The sequence below is a fragment of the Pseudonaja textilis genome, chromosome 3 (genome assembly GCF_049901715.1).
Source record: "Pseudonaja textilis isolate UNSWEBS1 chromosome 3, rPseTex1.2, whole genome shotgun sequence".
In the NCBI taxonomy this organism is placed as follows: domain Eukaryota; kingdom Metazoa; phylum Chordata; class Lepidosauria; order Squamata; family Elapidae; genus Pseudonaja; species Pseudonaja textilis.
Genome location: NC_141992.1, coordinates 82,533,631 through 82,550,378, shown reverse-complemented (window position 1 = coordinate 82,550,378; position 16,748 = coordinate 82,533,631). Strand labels below are relative to the sequence as shown.

General features: G+C 36.9%; 1 protein-coding gene across 4 annotated transcripts in view; it reads left to right on the top strand.

The window, feature by feature from the left end:
• CDC14A (cell division cycle 14A) overlaps positions 1-16,748 on the top strand; it is an 88,348-nt gene that overhangs the window by 48,308 nt on the left and 23,292 nt on the right. For 2 of the 4 annotated variants that reach the window (XM_026700403.2, XM_087930258.1), the window contains exons 8-14: positions 488-575; positions 3,964-4,194; positions 6,693-6,831; positions 8,547-8,706; positions 10,294-10,403; positions 12,194-12,241; positions 15,584-15,712. In XM_026700403.2, coding sequence (XP_026556188.1) covers positions 488-575; positions 3,964-4,194; positions 6,693-6,831; positions 8,547-8,706; positions 10,294-10,403; positions 12,194-12,241; positions 15,584-15,712 — 905 coding nt within the window. Of the gene's footprint in view, positions 1-487; positions 576-3,963; positions 4,195-6,692; positions 6,832-8,546; positions 8,707-10,293; positions 10,404-12,193; positions 12,242-15,583; positions 15,713-16,333; positions 16,659-16,748 lie in introns of all 4 variants that reach the window. The other 2 variants (XM_026700401.2, XM_026700402.2) reach the window with 2 other exon arrangements.

The following is a 16,748-nucleotide window of genomic DNA, read 5'->3' as shown; positions in this document are numbered from 1 at the left end:
TTCCCAAACTTAGACATCTCATTACTCTAGTGCAGTGGTCACCAACCAGTGGGCCATGAGAAAATTTTGGTGGGCCACAGAGAAATGTCCACCCAAAAGCAATTAATGCAGGCTGTACGGAAACACAAGGCTGCACTGCCTACATGACCCACCCACCCACTGGCCCCCACCCTTTGGCCAAGCGCAAACCTGCAAACCAGCGTAGCCCTCCCAGCCAGGACGACATGATGGTTACACTGAATTCTGAAAATAAAAGTACAGTAATTGTTGGTCATTGTGATAATTTGTCAGTAGAATTAGATGAACTTTTTTTTAATACTAGCAAATTGCCAGGTAATCTTTCAGTAAATTTTCTTTTCATGAGTGACATTAGTCAGCTATTAATGCAAAGCTACATTTTAATGAACTTTTCAAAACAAAATACTGTTCAAACATTGAAAAGAGATCTTTTTTTCAAAAAAAAATATTCTCCTTTCATTTTCCATAGAGGGTAGAAAATGGTGACTTCAATTGGATTGTCCCTGGAAAATTCTTAGCATTTAGTGGACCACATCCGAAGACCAAGATTGAAAATGGTATTTATCTTCTTCTTTTTTTGAGGGGTGGTGGTGGATGGGTAGAATTTTGGTTTGTTTCCTATGGCTAGTTATTGACTATAGTCCAGAGTTGCTATAGTTTACCTAAGTAATTTCTGTCCACAAGATTTGTTTTGACAAATGCAGCTTCTGATAATAGATCTGAGCAACAACTTTGGTTAATACTAAAATCCTGGAAGAAATCCCATGCACAAGAAGGCCTTGGGTGTATGCAGGTTTTTGGAAATTATATTGTTCAGGAAACTTTTTTTTTTACCAATACTGAAAAATTTATTTTTTAGTATGAAGGCAACTTAACATTCTTAACAAGTAAAACTCACTTACGGAGAGTTTGCTTATGGTAGCAAGCTCTGTCTTTTGTACTTTTAAAACTGTTTACCTCTTCCCATTTAAAAATTGCTCCAGAAATACCCTCATATTTCCAGGATAAGTTTTGAGTAAATGTGGAATTGAGTTCTGTGAAGAATATAGAACAGCGATGTCCCTTAACACAGTTGAATTTCTTTTCTTAAATCCACATTATCCAAGTATACATTTTTGAAATTTTAATTATCGTTTTAAAGCCATTCATTGTAATGAAAATCCCATTTTTTTTGTTTGTAATTTTCAGACCCCTCTGTATCCAGTTTCTAAAATCAGCACTTATCTTTGTTATGACTTACACTGTTCAGGAGATCTAAAATACATCTGTTTCCCAGAAGAAACTGTTTATTTTTTATAGCTAATTCCAAAATCTTGTAGCAAAAGTCAAATTTATCTGGACCTTTCATCCAGGTATGACTTCCTCAGATCAAAAGCTTATTTAGCTCTTGGAGTTTTGTTATTCAAATTATTTAAGTTCTTAAACCTATGATTGATTTTTCTTTTGTTCAGAGTTGAAGATAAACTTACCTGATGAAAACATTTTAACCATTTTATTGCTATTAAAGACTTTTGGACCAACAACCTTGAAAATGGTGAATAGGTGAATAGTCTTGAAAGTGATTAGGAAGTGAGTTTGGGACTTCTGGGAAAGATATGGTAAACTGAAGAGATACAGACAACAACCGTGGTAAAATGAAAAGCCAGCTAGTAGACCAGATTTTTGTAATTTCTCTCTGTGTATGGAGAAGATTTGAGATTGCTCACATTTGCTCCTCATGAGGAGACTGCAGGATAATGATCTTCAGTGGGTTTAGAGCTGTGGGAGATAAAGGAATAGCCATCTTGTTATAATCACAGTCAGAACCTTCAAATAACACTAGGTTCGTATGCTACCTTTTCTAATCACTTTTAGAAATTGGTTTTTAACTGCTTTTCAACTATTAGGAACCTTTGGATCAACAAATCTAAAAGTGCAGGGTGAATTTCCTTTAATTTTTAATAAAAGAAATTTTAAATATAAGTTTAAAGATTTTTTTTTGTAAACTTCAAAAGGGTAATTAGAACTTTGATTTTGCATATGAGGATTCTTTATTTTCCAAGGACTGGACGCAAGGCAGTGTAGCAAATCTGTACAAAATTCTTTACTGCAGCATAATAAAAGATTACAAGGTTGTTGCTAATTTTTTAATGTTTAGAACCCATAGTTGATATGCACCTGCAATTGCGTGGACACTGCCCCTAAATATTGATGCTACACCAAATATCAGTTTTATCTCAGCCTTATAAAATCAGTGAATATTACCTTAAATATATATCTATTTTAAACAATTTCATTTTGATACCACTTTAAGAAGTTGTATAAAAAAGAAGTGATGAAAATAAACATAAAATATATGCATGTAAAATTTCACAGTATTGGGTATAATTACTTAAAGAAAGAAATAGCAAATCAGTCAAAATAACAATGCCAAATCTCTCTGAAATATTTACAGTTGCAGTTACAAATATATAGAAGCTGTAGGGGCTTCATCACTTGAGGTGTTTAAGAAAATACAGCCTCCTTTCTGAAATGGTATAGGACAGTGGTGGCTAACCTTTTGGGGCTCCTGTGCCAAAAATTGTGCATGTGCTTGCATGCTCGTGCTTGTGTGCCAGCACCCAGAAGGCAATGTGCACCCCCTATGCATGCACGCACAATTCCCACCCTGCTGCCCCTTTACCTGCACTGCGCCTCACAGCTGATTTTCAGCCAGCTTGAGGCCTTTTTTGGCTTCCCAGAAGCTTGAGTAAGGCTTCTGCAGGCTTTTCAGGCCAAAAACTAAGCCCATTTCATCACTTCCGGTATTTTTGGAAAAACAAAAAGTGACAAAATGGGCCTAGTTTTCAGGCTGAAAAGCCTGCAGACGCCTTCCTCAAGCCTCTGGGAGGCTGAAAAAGGCCTCAGATTGACCAAAAATCAGCTGTAATGCGCACACATGTGTAGTGAGGTAAGTTTGCCAGCAGCTCACATGCCGGCACAAATGGCTCTGCATGCCACCTGTGGCATGCATGCCATAGGTTTGCCATCACGCCATCATTCGCTTAAGCAGGAGATTGGACTAGAAGACCTCCAAAGTCCCTTCCAGCTCTATTCTGATTGATCTGTTTTCATGATGATGAAGATTCCACAAAAAAAGCTTTCTTCTGATTTAGAATTAACAAGAAGAAATGGCTTCTTAGAATATCAGCTGGAACCCTTTAATGTTCTGTAATGTTGATACTTAAGATCAGGGATGGGATTCAAATTTTTTAACAAACGGTTCTATGGGCGTGGCTTAGTTGGTAGGTGTGGCCAACTCAATATCACTCACATCGAGGCTCGCCTGGCCTCTCATGACTGTGGGGATGCTGCAACAGTCATAAGTGTGAAAAATGGTCATAAGTCACTTTTTCAGTACCATTGTAACTTTAATGGTCACACCACACAAGCAAAGTACCAGCAAAGGAGGGGGAAAAAAAACTCCAGAGAAGTTCCTGAGACAGGAAGTCTAGTCCTGCCAAGAAGGTAATAAGGGTTAACAGAGAGGCAGTTTCTGTAAGCAACACCAGAATGTTTCCTTCCTGCCTTCCTTACAGGATTAGGCCAATAATTTCTTCTAACAACCGGTTCTCCGAACTGCTTACAATGTTAACAACCGGTTCTAGTGAATAGGGTGCGAACTGGTAGAGTCCCACCCCTGCTTAAGATCTTTTGGCTATAACACTAAAGCATTTAGCTTTGCAACTTTGAATAGACTTGCCTAATAGTATTTGATTTACCAATAGAAGAGAACATCATGATATTATCTAGTTAGGCAATGAAAGGTCTGCAAGAAACCAACCAACCAAACTCGGAGAGCACTAGGACCCCTCAATATTTGTATTACTTTAAAATAGTTTATTTTCATCATACAGTGTTCTTAATGGTTCTGCTACTTGGAGGTGAGATGGAAACATCCAAGTATTCTCATTCTGCTTGTTGTAGGTTACCCGCTTCATGCACCCGAAGCCTATTTCCCATACTTTAGGAAGCACAACATAACAACCATTATAAGACTCAACAAAAAGATTTATGAAGCAAAACGCTTCACAGATGGTGGATTTGAGCACTACGACCTATTCTTCATCGATGGAAGCACCCCGAGTGACAGTATATTGCAACAGTTTTTGAACATCTGTGAGGAAGCAGAAGGCGCTATTGCGGTACACTGTAAAGGTAAGTCTGAATTGCAATACTAAATCTGTTCGACTTAAAAATAAAAAATTAGAATTAAAATTTCTATTCTAATATATATACTGACTTGTATAAATTATTCCAAATTACATGTTTTAAAACTCTTGCCTTAGCTAAAATGTTGCATTGATTTTTCCAACCTATGCAGAGCCATTTTTATTCCACTGAGTGATGCTGTTGCCTTTTTTTTGTAAAGATTTCTCTTTAGTGTTCTTTAGAAGATTCTGTTTTTTGCATGTGTAAGAGTAGTAATGAACTTCCATATAATTTGTGTGAAGTGTGCCTTAACTTCTTGAATCTTTTATTCCACATTCTTTAAATATAATGATTTCATTTGGAAAACCTGAAAATATAGAGGAAGCAGTGTCACTTCTTTTTTTCACTCACCTGTCTTATTTAATTAATTTATCCATTTTCAGTTTTTCCATTGCTTTTGGGAAAACCTGAAAGACTAGGATAGAGACAGATCATCATGGAGAAAATATATCTGTGTGGTTATTAAGAGTCGAAAACAACTTGATTGGCAGATAGTCTAATCTAGAAACAGCCTCTTTTGTAGTCTCCCTGGCCTGTCTGAATTTAATATTTATGTTCCTGTAGAACAAGAGCAAATAATCTGATAACCATACTGCTTCTGGTTTTGCTGTTGAAGGCTAACAAGAAAGGGCATTTCACGAAAGGAAGTTTGTCAGCACTGGGCTAATGTAAAATTGTGGAAGGGTTTATAGCATCAGTCAAGTCTTACAATGCTTGTTAGCTGAAGATTACCCTGGCTTCATGGAAGCTTGTTCCTTTGTATCACTGATCATCAAGCCTCCATTAAAAGGGAAACTCAGACTAAATTCCTACATGGTTACATCCAGGTAGTTTTATGGACATGTTATAAATGTGGCTGTCATTGTTTCCTGCCAGGACATTACTGTGGCAACAGCCAGGATTTCCCAGATGACCTAGCATCTATGTTGACCGTGGGTGATCCTGTTTAGCTTTCTAAGTCAGCAAAGTCGACTTGATATTTTTGTTCAGTTGGGCAAGACCCCATTACTACTTTCAGAAACATACCATCAAGAAATCTCATATTTACCTAGTACTGATGGGAAGGATCTGTCTCTATGGTTATATGTCTGAGGAAGCTGAAGTGCTATTAAATCATGCTTTAAAATAAAAATAATGAACTTAAATGTTTCATGACCTTTTGTCTGACTATTAAAAACAACTGCAGACTGCATGCCCTGCCTCCATTTGTGTTAGTTAATGACATATAATATATTTAATTCATATTCTAACATTGTCATCCTGTAAAAGGTTTCACATATTAAAAGGAAGATAAGATAGTCCTTGGTTTACAACAGCAATTAAGACCACTGAGTGATCTAGTTGTAAAGTGTGACATCATGTCACTGTGTCTCCTAGTGATATTAATTCCAGCAATCCTGGGTGCCACTGTTAAATGAAGACCATTCGAGTTGTTAAACGAGGACCTCATGTGGCTACAACTGCTGACTATCCACCAACTGCCCCATTGACTTTGCTTGTGGAAAGCTGGCAGGGAAAGTTGGAAATCGCAATTACCATATCAGTGGCTTGTACATATCTGTGGCATATCTGTGGCTTGTTGCAACATTGTAGTCATGAGCTGAGCAATAAGTACTCAGATCATGATTATGTGACTGCAGGTATGCTACAACAACTGGAATTCCAAGGACCCGTTGTAAGTCCTCCTCATTCAGTGCCATCATAACTTTGAACAGTCACTCAAGGAATGGTCGCAACCTGAGGACTATCCATACAGATCTAGCTCTGCAAATGCTTTTGATTTGTCATATGTAGGAAATAGGGCTATTCAAAGCCTTGAGAAGATAACTTGAGAAGTAATCAAACTACCTTTCCAAATCAACTTCTTGGAGGATCAAGTCAAAGTATGGAATGCTTACAGTACCTCTACTCCATTTTGGAAGTATCTTCTGGTGCATGGATATATCTCAGAAGGCCATGATAAAAGGACTTGAGGCAATTTGATGAAACCAACAGGAGCTATGGCTACATCTGTGTTCTGGATAGCTTGTATAGCACTAGGAACAAAGCAATATACTTTGAAATGTTTTAAATTATCAGGAATAGAAAAGGCCTCAGAGGTTAAAATAAACATAAATCAAGCATAAACAGAAGAAAGAACACTGACACTGACATACCCTAAACTTTGCTGAAGTTATTACCTAGCCTGATAATGTTCAGAAACCAACCCACAAGCTCAGAGAATGAACTTTCACCTTTATCAATCAAGCTGTATAGAATATAGAAGGTTATTTTTCCTTTAATAGACAGATGACATTTCACATCTAGTTTGGCTGTGAATTTTGTAAAACCCTGAGACCTAGAAACAAACATTTGGAATATATTTGGCATTGCTCAGTGCCAAATATTCAGCAGTGTGGATCTCTTAAAACTCAGTGTTTATGTCTTTTTTTTCATTAATGTAGCTGGTCTAGGAAGAACAGGAACACTAATAGCTTGTTACATAATCAAACACTATAAATTCACCCATTCTGAAGCCATTGCCTGGATACGAATGTGTCGGCCAGGTTCTATTATTGGACCCCAGCAACACTTCCTTGAAGAGTAAGTATGAGAACTACATTAATCATATAATGGAGAGTAGGGGAAAATGTATCCATTTCTACTACTAAAAGTAGCTAAAGTTGTCGAAAAGATTAGATCAAGCCATCTGGTTTTCACTATGGGATTTATGACAGTGGCAATGAACATCTGGTTGTTAGCTCTTAGTGATAAAAAAATGATTTAGTAGGTCAATAAAATACAGAATCCTCCCCACAGTGGGACTTGGGTGCACATAGATGCTATAAATACAAGGATGACATTTTGCATAAGGATTTCTGATTTTATATCAGTACCGTAGCTCTATATTACCCAGCTATTCTGTATAATGTCCCAAAAATACATTTGTAGTGAATCACTAGGAATTGTACAAAGTGAACCATGATCTGGGCAGAATGCCTCAAAACTATTCAAGTGTTGCTTCCTGTTATTTCATGCTTAACAGGGTAGTGAAAATCCTATATTCAAAATAATTATTGAAACACTGCGTACTTCTTGTTTTTGTCATATATGAACCTGAAATGGTTTGGGTTTTTGCATTGAAGTTTCTGTATTCCTTGCTATGCTACTTCAGTCTGCCTATGTCTTTAATTCTCTAATTTTCTGAAATTGAGTACCTTGGCACCTTGTTTTGTTATTGGTGATAGTTATCAAAGAGGTTTTAAAGAATAATTAAGGAAGATGAGTGTTTTTTTAAAAAAAAAATTGGACTGAGGCGTATGATACTTTGCAATTAAAACAGTGATACTGCTCCTCATTAAGTGATATTGCTCTGGATTAACAACTATGTAATTGTTCTTTGAAGTCATCTTAACAATAATCTCTCCAACCTAACTTTGAAAGAGGTGTCTCCATCCACCATTCTAAGCAAGCATAAACTTCACTGATTCTTGCAAGGACTTTTTTTTTTCCTGATTTATGTGTTTATGATACTCAAGTCAGCAATTTTTTCTAGGAGCTTGCCTCATTTAATTATATTCCACGTTAGCTTCCTTGCATGGATACTGTTTTCAGTGTTCTATTCCATAGTCATTAATCTCCCAACAGGAATTTTTGTCTGAATTGAAATATATGGGCGACTTTGTTTATTTCTGCCTATTGCTGCAGCTGTTATATTTAATTATCCAGTTAGGTAAAATTGATGGGAAGGATTGATTATGAATGAGAGTAGCAAAATTTAGCACATACATATAAGAAGACAAGGGGAAAAAATGAAAGAAAAAAGTTATTACTGATATATTTAATTCTATAAGAATAAAACAAAAAGGTAAACATTTGCCCTGCCATTCGTGTCCAATTCTAGAGGACGATGCTCATCTCCGTTTCCTAGCTAAGAGAGTCAGCATTGTCCAAAGATGCTTCCATGATCATGTGGTTGGCATGACTATATGCCAGGGTGCACTGAAGTTCTTGGTTCTCTTGGAGCCTGATCGTATTGTTGTATCTGATGATGTCACCTAGTTTGGGTAATAAAATATCTGCAAGAAAACAACCAAGCTCAGAGAATGGTAATTCTTATTTCAACCCTGAGCTACAAATATTCTCTTAGCAATAAATATTTTAATTATAAGGACCAATTGGAGTCTAACTAGATCATCCAATAATTGTGTGAAATTGTATAGATTTAAAGATTTGAAAGGCAGATATTTTAAAAGAAGGCCACACCTCATTTGTACAATGCCACTGATACTAATTTTATTTTTGGTACTATTGAACAGAAAACAGTCAATATTGTGGGTCCATGGAGACATATTCCGAACGAAACAGAAAACAAAAGAAGTAGAAGAAGATAGTTTCAGCAAAGTTTTATCGGACTTTGATGACATTTCTATCAGTGGAACTTCAAATAGAATTGACAATTTGGATAAATACATAGAGGTAAAGTTGCACTGGAATAATCTCCAACCACACTTGAAGAATATGTCAATAATTTCAGAAATAAAATATTTAAAGTTTAAATAGCAGCGTAATATATTCAAAATGTTTGATATATATGTAGTATTACTTGTGTTGTAATGCTTATAGTAAAAGAGGTCAGTATGATTATTGGAATATTGGAAATTACACGGCTGGGCCAAGGAAGAATAATGGCCAAGATGGAATGCAATGGAATCCCATGTAGATATATGATGGGTTCAATAGCTCTTTGCCAAAACTATTGTCTAAAATAAGTGTTTTAGGGGTTATGTTTCCTAAGAAAATTAATTAGAATCATTGCATCAATCATGACTTATTTTTCTCCTTTGTAATTTGATTTCTGGTTCTGATCTAATATAACTTTGGTTTAATTTAAGGCAAAAGTTTCACTCTAAGGAGCAAGATGAGGAAGTAGATCAGGGGTGTCAAACTCGCGATGACGCATCGTCACGTGATGTATCGCAACTTTTCCCCCCCTTCACAAAAACGGTGGGCAAGGCCAATGCCTGACACATCCGGCCTGTGGACCACGAGTTTGACACCCCTGAAATAGAAGAGAAAAATATTAAAAGTTTGCCTCTTATTAGAGGCAAACCTTAGAGGTCTGGAAAGAGCCTGTGTGATTATTTAGTAAATTTATTTTATATTTCTCTGAAATTTATCACCATTTCTCTGAAGTTTAAGATGGCATACAAACAGTGGGGTAGCTTGGATTAAGAGAAAGTGATTGAGCCATGGTCATCCAGAATTCTTGTGATCAGCTGAGGACTTGCAGTTGGTTTTTTTTTTTTTCACTTGTAGTCAGCACTTTAACTATAGAGACCTGGCCAACTTGTTAGAAGAAGGAAAGTGTGTATGTGCTCACACTACATTGTGTTTTATTCACCTTCGTCCAAGTTAAACTCCTCGCTGCTTCCATGTCCAGTATTTTATTATTAAAGTTTGTGACTTAACGGCCACAATGGAGCCTAAAATCTCTATTGTTAAGTGAGTTTTGCCCCCTTTTACAACTTTTTTTTTTTTTGCCACAGTTCTTAAGGGAATCACTGCAGTTGATAAGTTAGTAACCCAGTTGTTAAATGAATCTGGCTTCCCCATTGACTTTGCTAGTCAGAAGGTCTCAAGAGGGGATCACAGACCTTTTGGGGCACACAAATGGTCATAAATATGAACCAGTTGCCAACCCTCTGAATTTTGATCACATGATCATGGGGGTGCTGCAAAGGTTGTAACTGAAAAACAGTCATAAGTCACTTTTTTCAGTGCCGTAACTGAACGATCACTAAATGAACTGTTGTAAGTGGAGGACTACCTATATTTCCTTTCAGTATATTGTGTACACATTTACAGTTAAGTTTGCTTTTATTATATTATTCCTTTTGTGCTTAAAACATTTTTAAAGGGATAAATGTGAGGGAGGAGAAGAAAAACCTATTGGCAACTCTAAAAAGACCATAGAAACTGTCGGAATCCTGACATCTAAAGTGATTCCTGTGTCACAGATTTGTTCTCAAAACATTTTTTTTTAATTAAATTATTGTTTTCCAGAATGGTTTGGAAGAAGATTCAGAAGCTAAGAATGACATGACCCAGGGAGATCAACTTTGTGCCTTAAAACTTCAGAGGCAGCCACGTTCAGCTACAACAGGAGCTCTTAGGTGAGTTATTCAGATTCTGTTCTAATATTGATTTTAAAAAAAAAAATCACACCGACATTTTTACTTTTCTAATGGTCTCAGGCAGGAGTGTCAAACTTGCATCCTCATGGCGGTGTCACCTGATCTATCACAACTTCCCCCACTTCGCTAAAGCAGGCGTGGGCTTGGCCAACGTGTGACGCATCTAGCCCGCAGGCTGCGAATTTGACAGCCCTGGTCTAGTGTATGGTTATAGCATCCTTCCACAGTACTTTTATAAATTTGACCAGCTGCTAAAGCATACTAGAAGTGGCTACTGCTTGCTATATAAGTAGTGCTTGATTTATGACCATTTAATGACTCTTTGAAATCATGACATGCTTTAAGAAGTGACTTATCACATGATCTAGTTTGGGCAATTGACAATTGGCATGTATTTATGATGCTTGCAACATCCTGGGGTCATCTGAAGACTATTTACAATATTCCTGGTGTGGGGGGGCAGCGGGGACGGACAGAAGAAAGTCAATGGGGAAAAGGATTGGGTGTGACTCACTTAAACACAGCGCTTAGTGATCCCAATTGTGACTGTAAGTCGAGGACTGCCTGTAATGTCAAAAAGGGATGTATTTGTCCCTAAGATTATCAGGCCTCTATTGCCAATTGATCATTTAAATCCTTATGAAATTTATTGAATGTTGCAATACATTGGCCTGTGAAGTACTATCAGTCAATCAAACAGACTAGAGTTGGAAGGGACCTTGGGAGGTCTGCTAGTCCAACTCCCTGCTCAAACAGGAGACCTTATACCCTTTCAGACAAGTGATTGTCCAGTCTCTTCTTAAGAACCTCCAGTGATGGAACATCTAAAAATCTGAAAGCAAGCAGTTCCACTGGTTAATTATCCTCACTTTTAGGAAATTTCTCTTTAGTTCTAGGTTGCTTCTCTCCTTGATTAGTTTCCATCCATTGTTTCTTGGCTTGCCTTCTGGGGCTTTGGAAAAGAAGTTTGACTCCCTCTTTTTTGTGGCAGCCCCTCAAATACTCAAATACTGCTATCATGTCACCCCTCGTCCTACTTTTCATTAAACTAGACATACCCAATCCTTTCTTAAAACCTTAAATCCTAACCAAAGTTTACTATATGTCCCTCATTTTGTTTATGTGAAGGTGTTAGTGATTGAACCTGTCCATGAAGACCTTGTGTGCTGTACTCTTGACTTGTTATCCTAGCCTATCCTACTCCTATCACATATCCTAGAAATGGCTAATGTGTTGAACTCTGAACTCTACTGTACTAGCCGGCAAAATAAAATTATGGGAAGATGGGAATTGTAATTTAGTTGCACGTATGACCTTCTTCGTGTTAGGGTCATTGAAGAGAATCCTATTTTCAGTACCAGGCTATGTAAAGGACAGTATGCGAGCACAAACCTGATGATTTTTTGTCGATGGCACATAGCTTGCCAGTTCCTTCTACAGAGAGATGGATTCAGCCAACATCCAGTCTTCATGAACAATGGTAGAAATAATTTCCTTTCAAGGAAGACATCTGCTAGATTCAGGGAGGGGGATCTGAGCAACGTTCCAGTATTTATTTATGTTATTTATGTATATATTCATTGATACATTTACTGATTTGCCTGCCTACCTGCTTGGTTGCTTGCTTAACTGCTTTTCTGAATTTGTGGGATATGTGTTTAATTTAGTATATTAGATTGTTGGAAGAGTAAATATTGGCTATATAAATTCGGTAATATATAACCTTTTCAGTTCAATGCTTCTTATGTAAAATATTATTGCCTTTTCAGGTTAGAAGATATGAAAACACATGTCAGATCCATATCCCAGCCTTTCAGGTATTTGTTTTGAATGTTTAGAAAGAAGACGCTGAGCTTGTCGATCAGAAAGATCGGCAGTTCGGTGGTTCAAATCCCTAGCACCGTGTAACAGAGTGAGCTCCCATTACTTGTCTCAGCTTCTGCCAACCTAGCAGTTTGAGAGCATGTAAAAATGCAAATAGAAAAATAGGGACCACTTTAGTGGGAAGGTAACAGTGTTCCATGCGCCTTCAGCGTTTAGTCATGCCGGCCACATAACCACAGAGACGTCTTCGGACAGCGCTGGCTCTTCAGCTTTGTAATGGAGATGAGCACTGCCCCCTAGAGCCAGAAACAACTAGCACATATGTGCGAGTGGAACCTTTATCTTCTGAATTGCTGTTGTAATTGTAATTACATACATAGTATTACTAATAATTACTAAATGTTACTAATAGTAACAGTGCTGTGATAGAATGTACAAGCTGTTCTCCATGTTAAAGCTGTAGATCAAAGAATGGTTTTGTAGTTCATTTAATAATAAGGTTGTGAAATAGCAAACATTGACATCCAAGATCCCATGCAACCTTGCTTATAGATAAACTGGGTCCATACACATATAGCATGCAAGGACACATATCTGTTATTTATTGTTCTTTGAAACTTCAGTGGGCAAAAATTAAAGTTTGGAAAGCTGCTTAGCCTTTGGTTTCATAGCTTGATATGTAATTCTTCCTAGATATAACCATACTAATATTTAAAGCAAATTGATCTATCTCATTAAAGCCTGATTCACTATTGCAGTATAGTCGCACTGACACATGTCCATGGGGCAAGTTATCTTTTGAAGATGTATGGGACTTTGGATCAGTGGTGGGATTTAAAAAAATTACTACCATTCTGTGGGTGTGGCTTGGTAGGCGTGATGTGGCTTGGTGGGCGTGGCTTGGTGGGCTTTGCAGGGGAAGGATACTGTAAAATCCCCATTCTCTCCCCACTCCACTAACCTGCTTTCAGGCTCCGTTCTCCTGTGCGGGGCAACAAAAGAAGGCTCAGCCGATCAGCTGGGACTCAGGAGACAGAGAATAGATGGGGGCAGGGCCATTCAGAGGTGGTATTCTGAACTACTCAAAATTTCCACTACCAGTTCTCCGAACTGTTATGATATGTACAGAATAACCCTTGAGTAACAAGGATATGCACATGGAAACATTTATGAGAATAGTTATGAATAATTATCCAGCCATACATACGTACACTAAATTGAGTTAAAGTTTACTTTAAGAAATAGCACAGTACAATAAACAGTCCAGGTCATATACATTTAACAGTCCAAAGAATATCCAATTACAAAGTCTTCTTACCGGTTGCCTTTGTCATTTACAGGAAACAAAGATATCAAAATATAAGCACAACAGAGAACCTTTGATAGCAACAGAATGTCAGAGATACAGAATGTCAGAGAGAGCAAGCCATGATCTCTAGCTCCCTCTTACGGCAATTCACAATACAATCTATCAATCGGAATCAATATGGTGATTTTATGTTAAAGCTACAAACATACATTGTTGGTTTATATATTGCCAACCCAACTAATTGGTGGACAGATTCCTAACACGAACTACTCAAAACTTCCATTACTGGTTCTCCAGAACTGGTCAGAACCTGCTGAATACCACCTCTGTTTTGGATTCAATTCCAAAAAAGTGCTTCAGAGGAAGCAGATTTGCATGGTCTGTCATTTGCCTGCAGTCCCTTAGAGCTCTTTTCCTGAAAACTATTGGCAGCAATTTTAAAAGTAAACGTTGTGTGGGAGGCGCCACTTTAAATGCCTGCTTTGAGCTGACATAGAAATGACAGCATTAAGGAACCTTAAGGATGCAATGCAGTTTAAAGGTATATAAATCAGCTTTCTCAATTGTCTACTGAAGTTATGGATTTGGAATTAGATATTCAGAACAAGCCTGATGAATCCAATAACAGATTCTTTCTTTCAGTCAAAGGTGCTTTCATGCAAACTGCATTATGGTAGTTTGCTCCGAATCTCTGAATGATTTTCAGACCATCTTTTTTAGGAAGAGATGCAGTTGGCTAACTAGAAATATAAAATATGTTTCTAACCACTTTCTCTATTAAATTATTAAATTTAATAGTAAATTTTATTTTATTATTATTAAATTCCATTACTACAGAATTGAAAAAGCATGCCCAAATTATGGATTTAAGTCTTTAAAAAAAAAAAACAACCCAGGTTCTACACACAGCCTATAATTCAATCCATTACTCATCCATTTTGAGGATCATAGGTTTCAGTTTGTTCATCCTAATTCAACTGGCATTTACACTATGTTAAGGTTTCCACTACTTTCCAAAGAATTCATTACAAAATGGAGAAGAGAGGGAGGGAGGGAGGGAGAGAGATTATCAGCATATTAATGGTACTTTCTCCCACCTCTTTAAATGATTTCATTCAGAACCTAAATGGCAGAGATGATTAAAAGGGTCTCTTTACAGAGGCAAAAATATGGAGCAGCAGTGCCTTAGTGGACCAGCAAACAAGCAGAAATTAAGAAATTGATCATTTGGCGCTAAATTTCAAACATGAATGTAATCCATTAGTTGTCACTTTTTAAATGGATATTCAGGGATGTATCTGTTAACATTCTGATTTGGGAGGAGGGGGTGGCTTAAAAATATATATATATATATATATATATATATATATATATATATATATATATATATATATATATATAAAAGTAATTAGGAAAAATCAAAACATTGGAATCAAAATTTGCATTCAGTACTGAAAAATAATTACATATGTGCTTATATTTTAGGAATGTTTTACTATGTAAGCAATTTTAAATGACTAATGTTCAAAACAACAATTGGGGGATGGGAAGCATACTTATGCAATAAACCTCCATGCTGTTCACTGCTTGAAATTTCTACCCAAGGGTTCATATGTAGTTTTCTTCAAACATGAAAGACTTTTTCAGTCATATTCTTCTTTAGAGATGCTCCCGAATTACGTCAACATTTCATTTGCAGTCCAAGACCAAACATGACCTCTGAAAAGTACCCAAAGGATGGGAGATCCTTTGGCACGATGTTGTGATTCACCCATAGAATAAAATACACCTGCGGAATAAATTATTGTCCTGTTCCTCCATAAGATTTGATTGTGTCCAGACATCTTTAGATCCCAGTTGTAGAAGATATAATTCATCACATGAAAACCCTGAGAATGTTTTAATGTTTTTTATTTATATAATGATGTATATTCAGAGATCCTGGTATGAAAACTAAATGGATAGAAAAATAAATGTTGTACCAATTGTGTGAACATACTTTTGCTTCCTATTGGTGTACTTTCAGATTGAATACAGCAGCTCTCTCCCAAGGATCCATGTCTCCTTTGAAGGCCACCAAAGTTATCGTTTCGGCATCACCCACAGCAAAGAGAATAAATAGGCATGCTCCATCCTCAGTTCCAAATTTTAAAAGGTATTTTTTACTCTGCTATGTCTTTTATCTTTTGGGAAGAGGGAGTATAGGGACAAAATACTTTATTTTTCATTTGCAATTGGGATTTCTTGTGTAAGAAATCTAAGGTATTCTGAATGCCTTTGATGTAACTTTACCAACTTGCTTCTGATAACTTAGTTTGACTATAGGAATAATTGTATAGTAATCATAGTTTGGCTATGAGCACTTATAAAATTACATTTATATCATCCCATTGATTTCATATTTAAAAAATTACATGCCACAATATTTTTCAAAATAATTTATCCCATATTGGCCTATTCCAGCTGATTAGAAACCAAAAGGAAACCACCTTTAAATAACAAATGCTAGAAAAACATTGCATCAAGTTCCAGGATCACTGGAGATTACACCTATGTATTTCTTCAAAGCACTGCAATGATTTTGCAATTGTTCTTTATCCTAAAATGGTTTCCCCATAATTTACCGAAAGAATTAAGCTGTATGTTGCCATCATTTAATATTGAGAAAGTGATTTTTTTTCCTCCTCCAAGTGCCTTTTAAAGCATGTCTTGCATTGATCATCACCTGTGCATACATTTTGTGTGTATTTTTACCCCACATGTGTTTTCCATTCAGCTTTTCCATAAACTCCAGGTTAGCCAATTCTCTAGGGAACCTGCATGCTGCTTCAGATGATGCTGAGAGCAAACTGACATTATCATCCTCTAGGACAGGTTATTCTGTAAGCCAACTCTCCAGTCATTTGAATGGCAGTGCACTGTTGCCTGCCGGAAATTATCATGAGCTGAACAACAACCTGTACAACAGGAGAGGCAATAGCACTACCAACCTCAACAACTATGTCAATTCTTCCAACGTCCTGGCAGAGGAGTACAACACCTTCAGATCTTTTACGGGGCTCGCTGCTTCTTCAGCAAGATACCTGAGTCGATCGATTCCTGTAAGTTCACAGTTCAGCAGCCCTTTCAGAGACCTTGTAGAACTTCCCTTCAATCAGAGCTTTCTCCAAAGTTTCTAACAATTCTTAGAC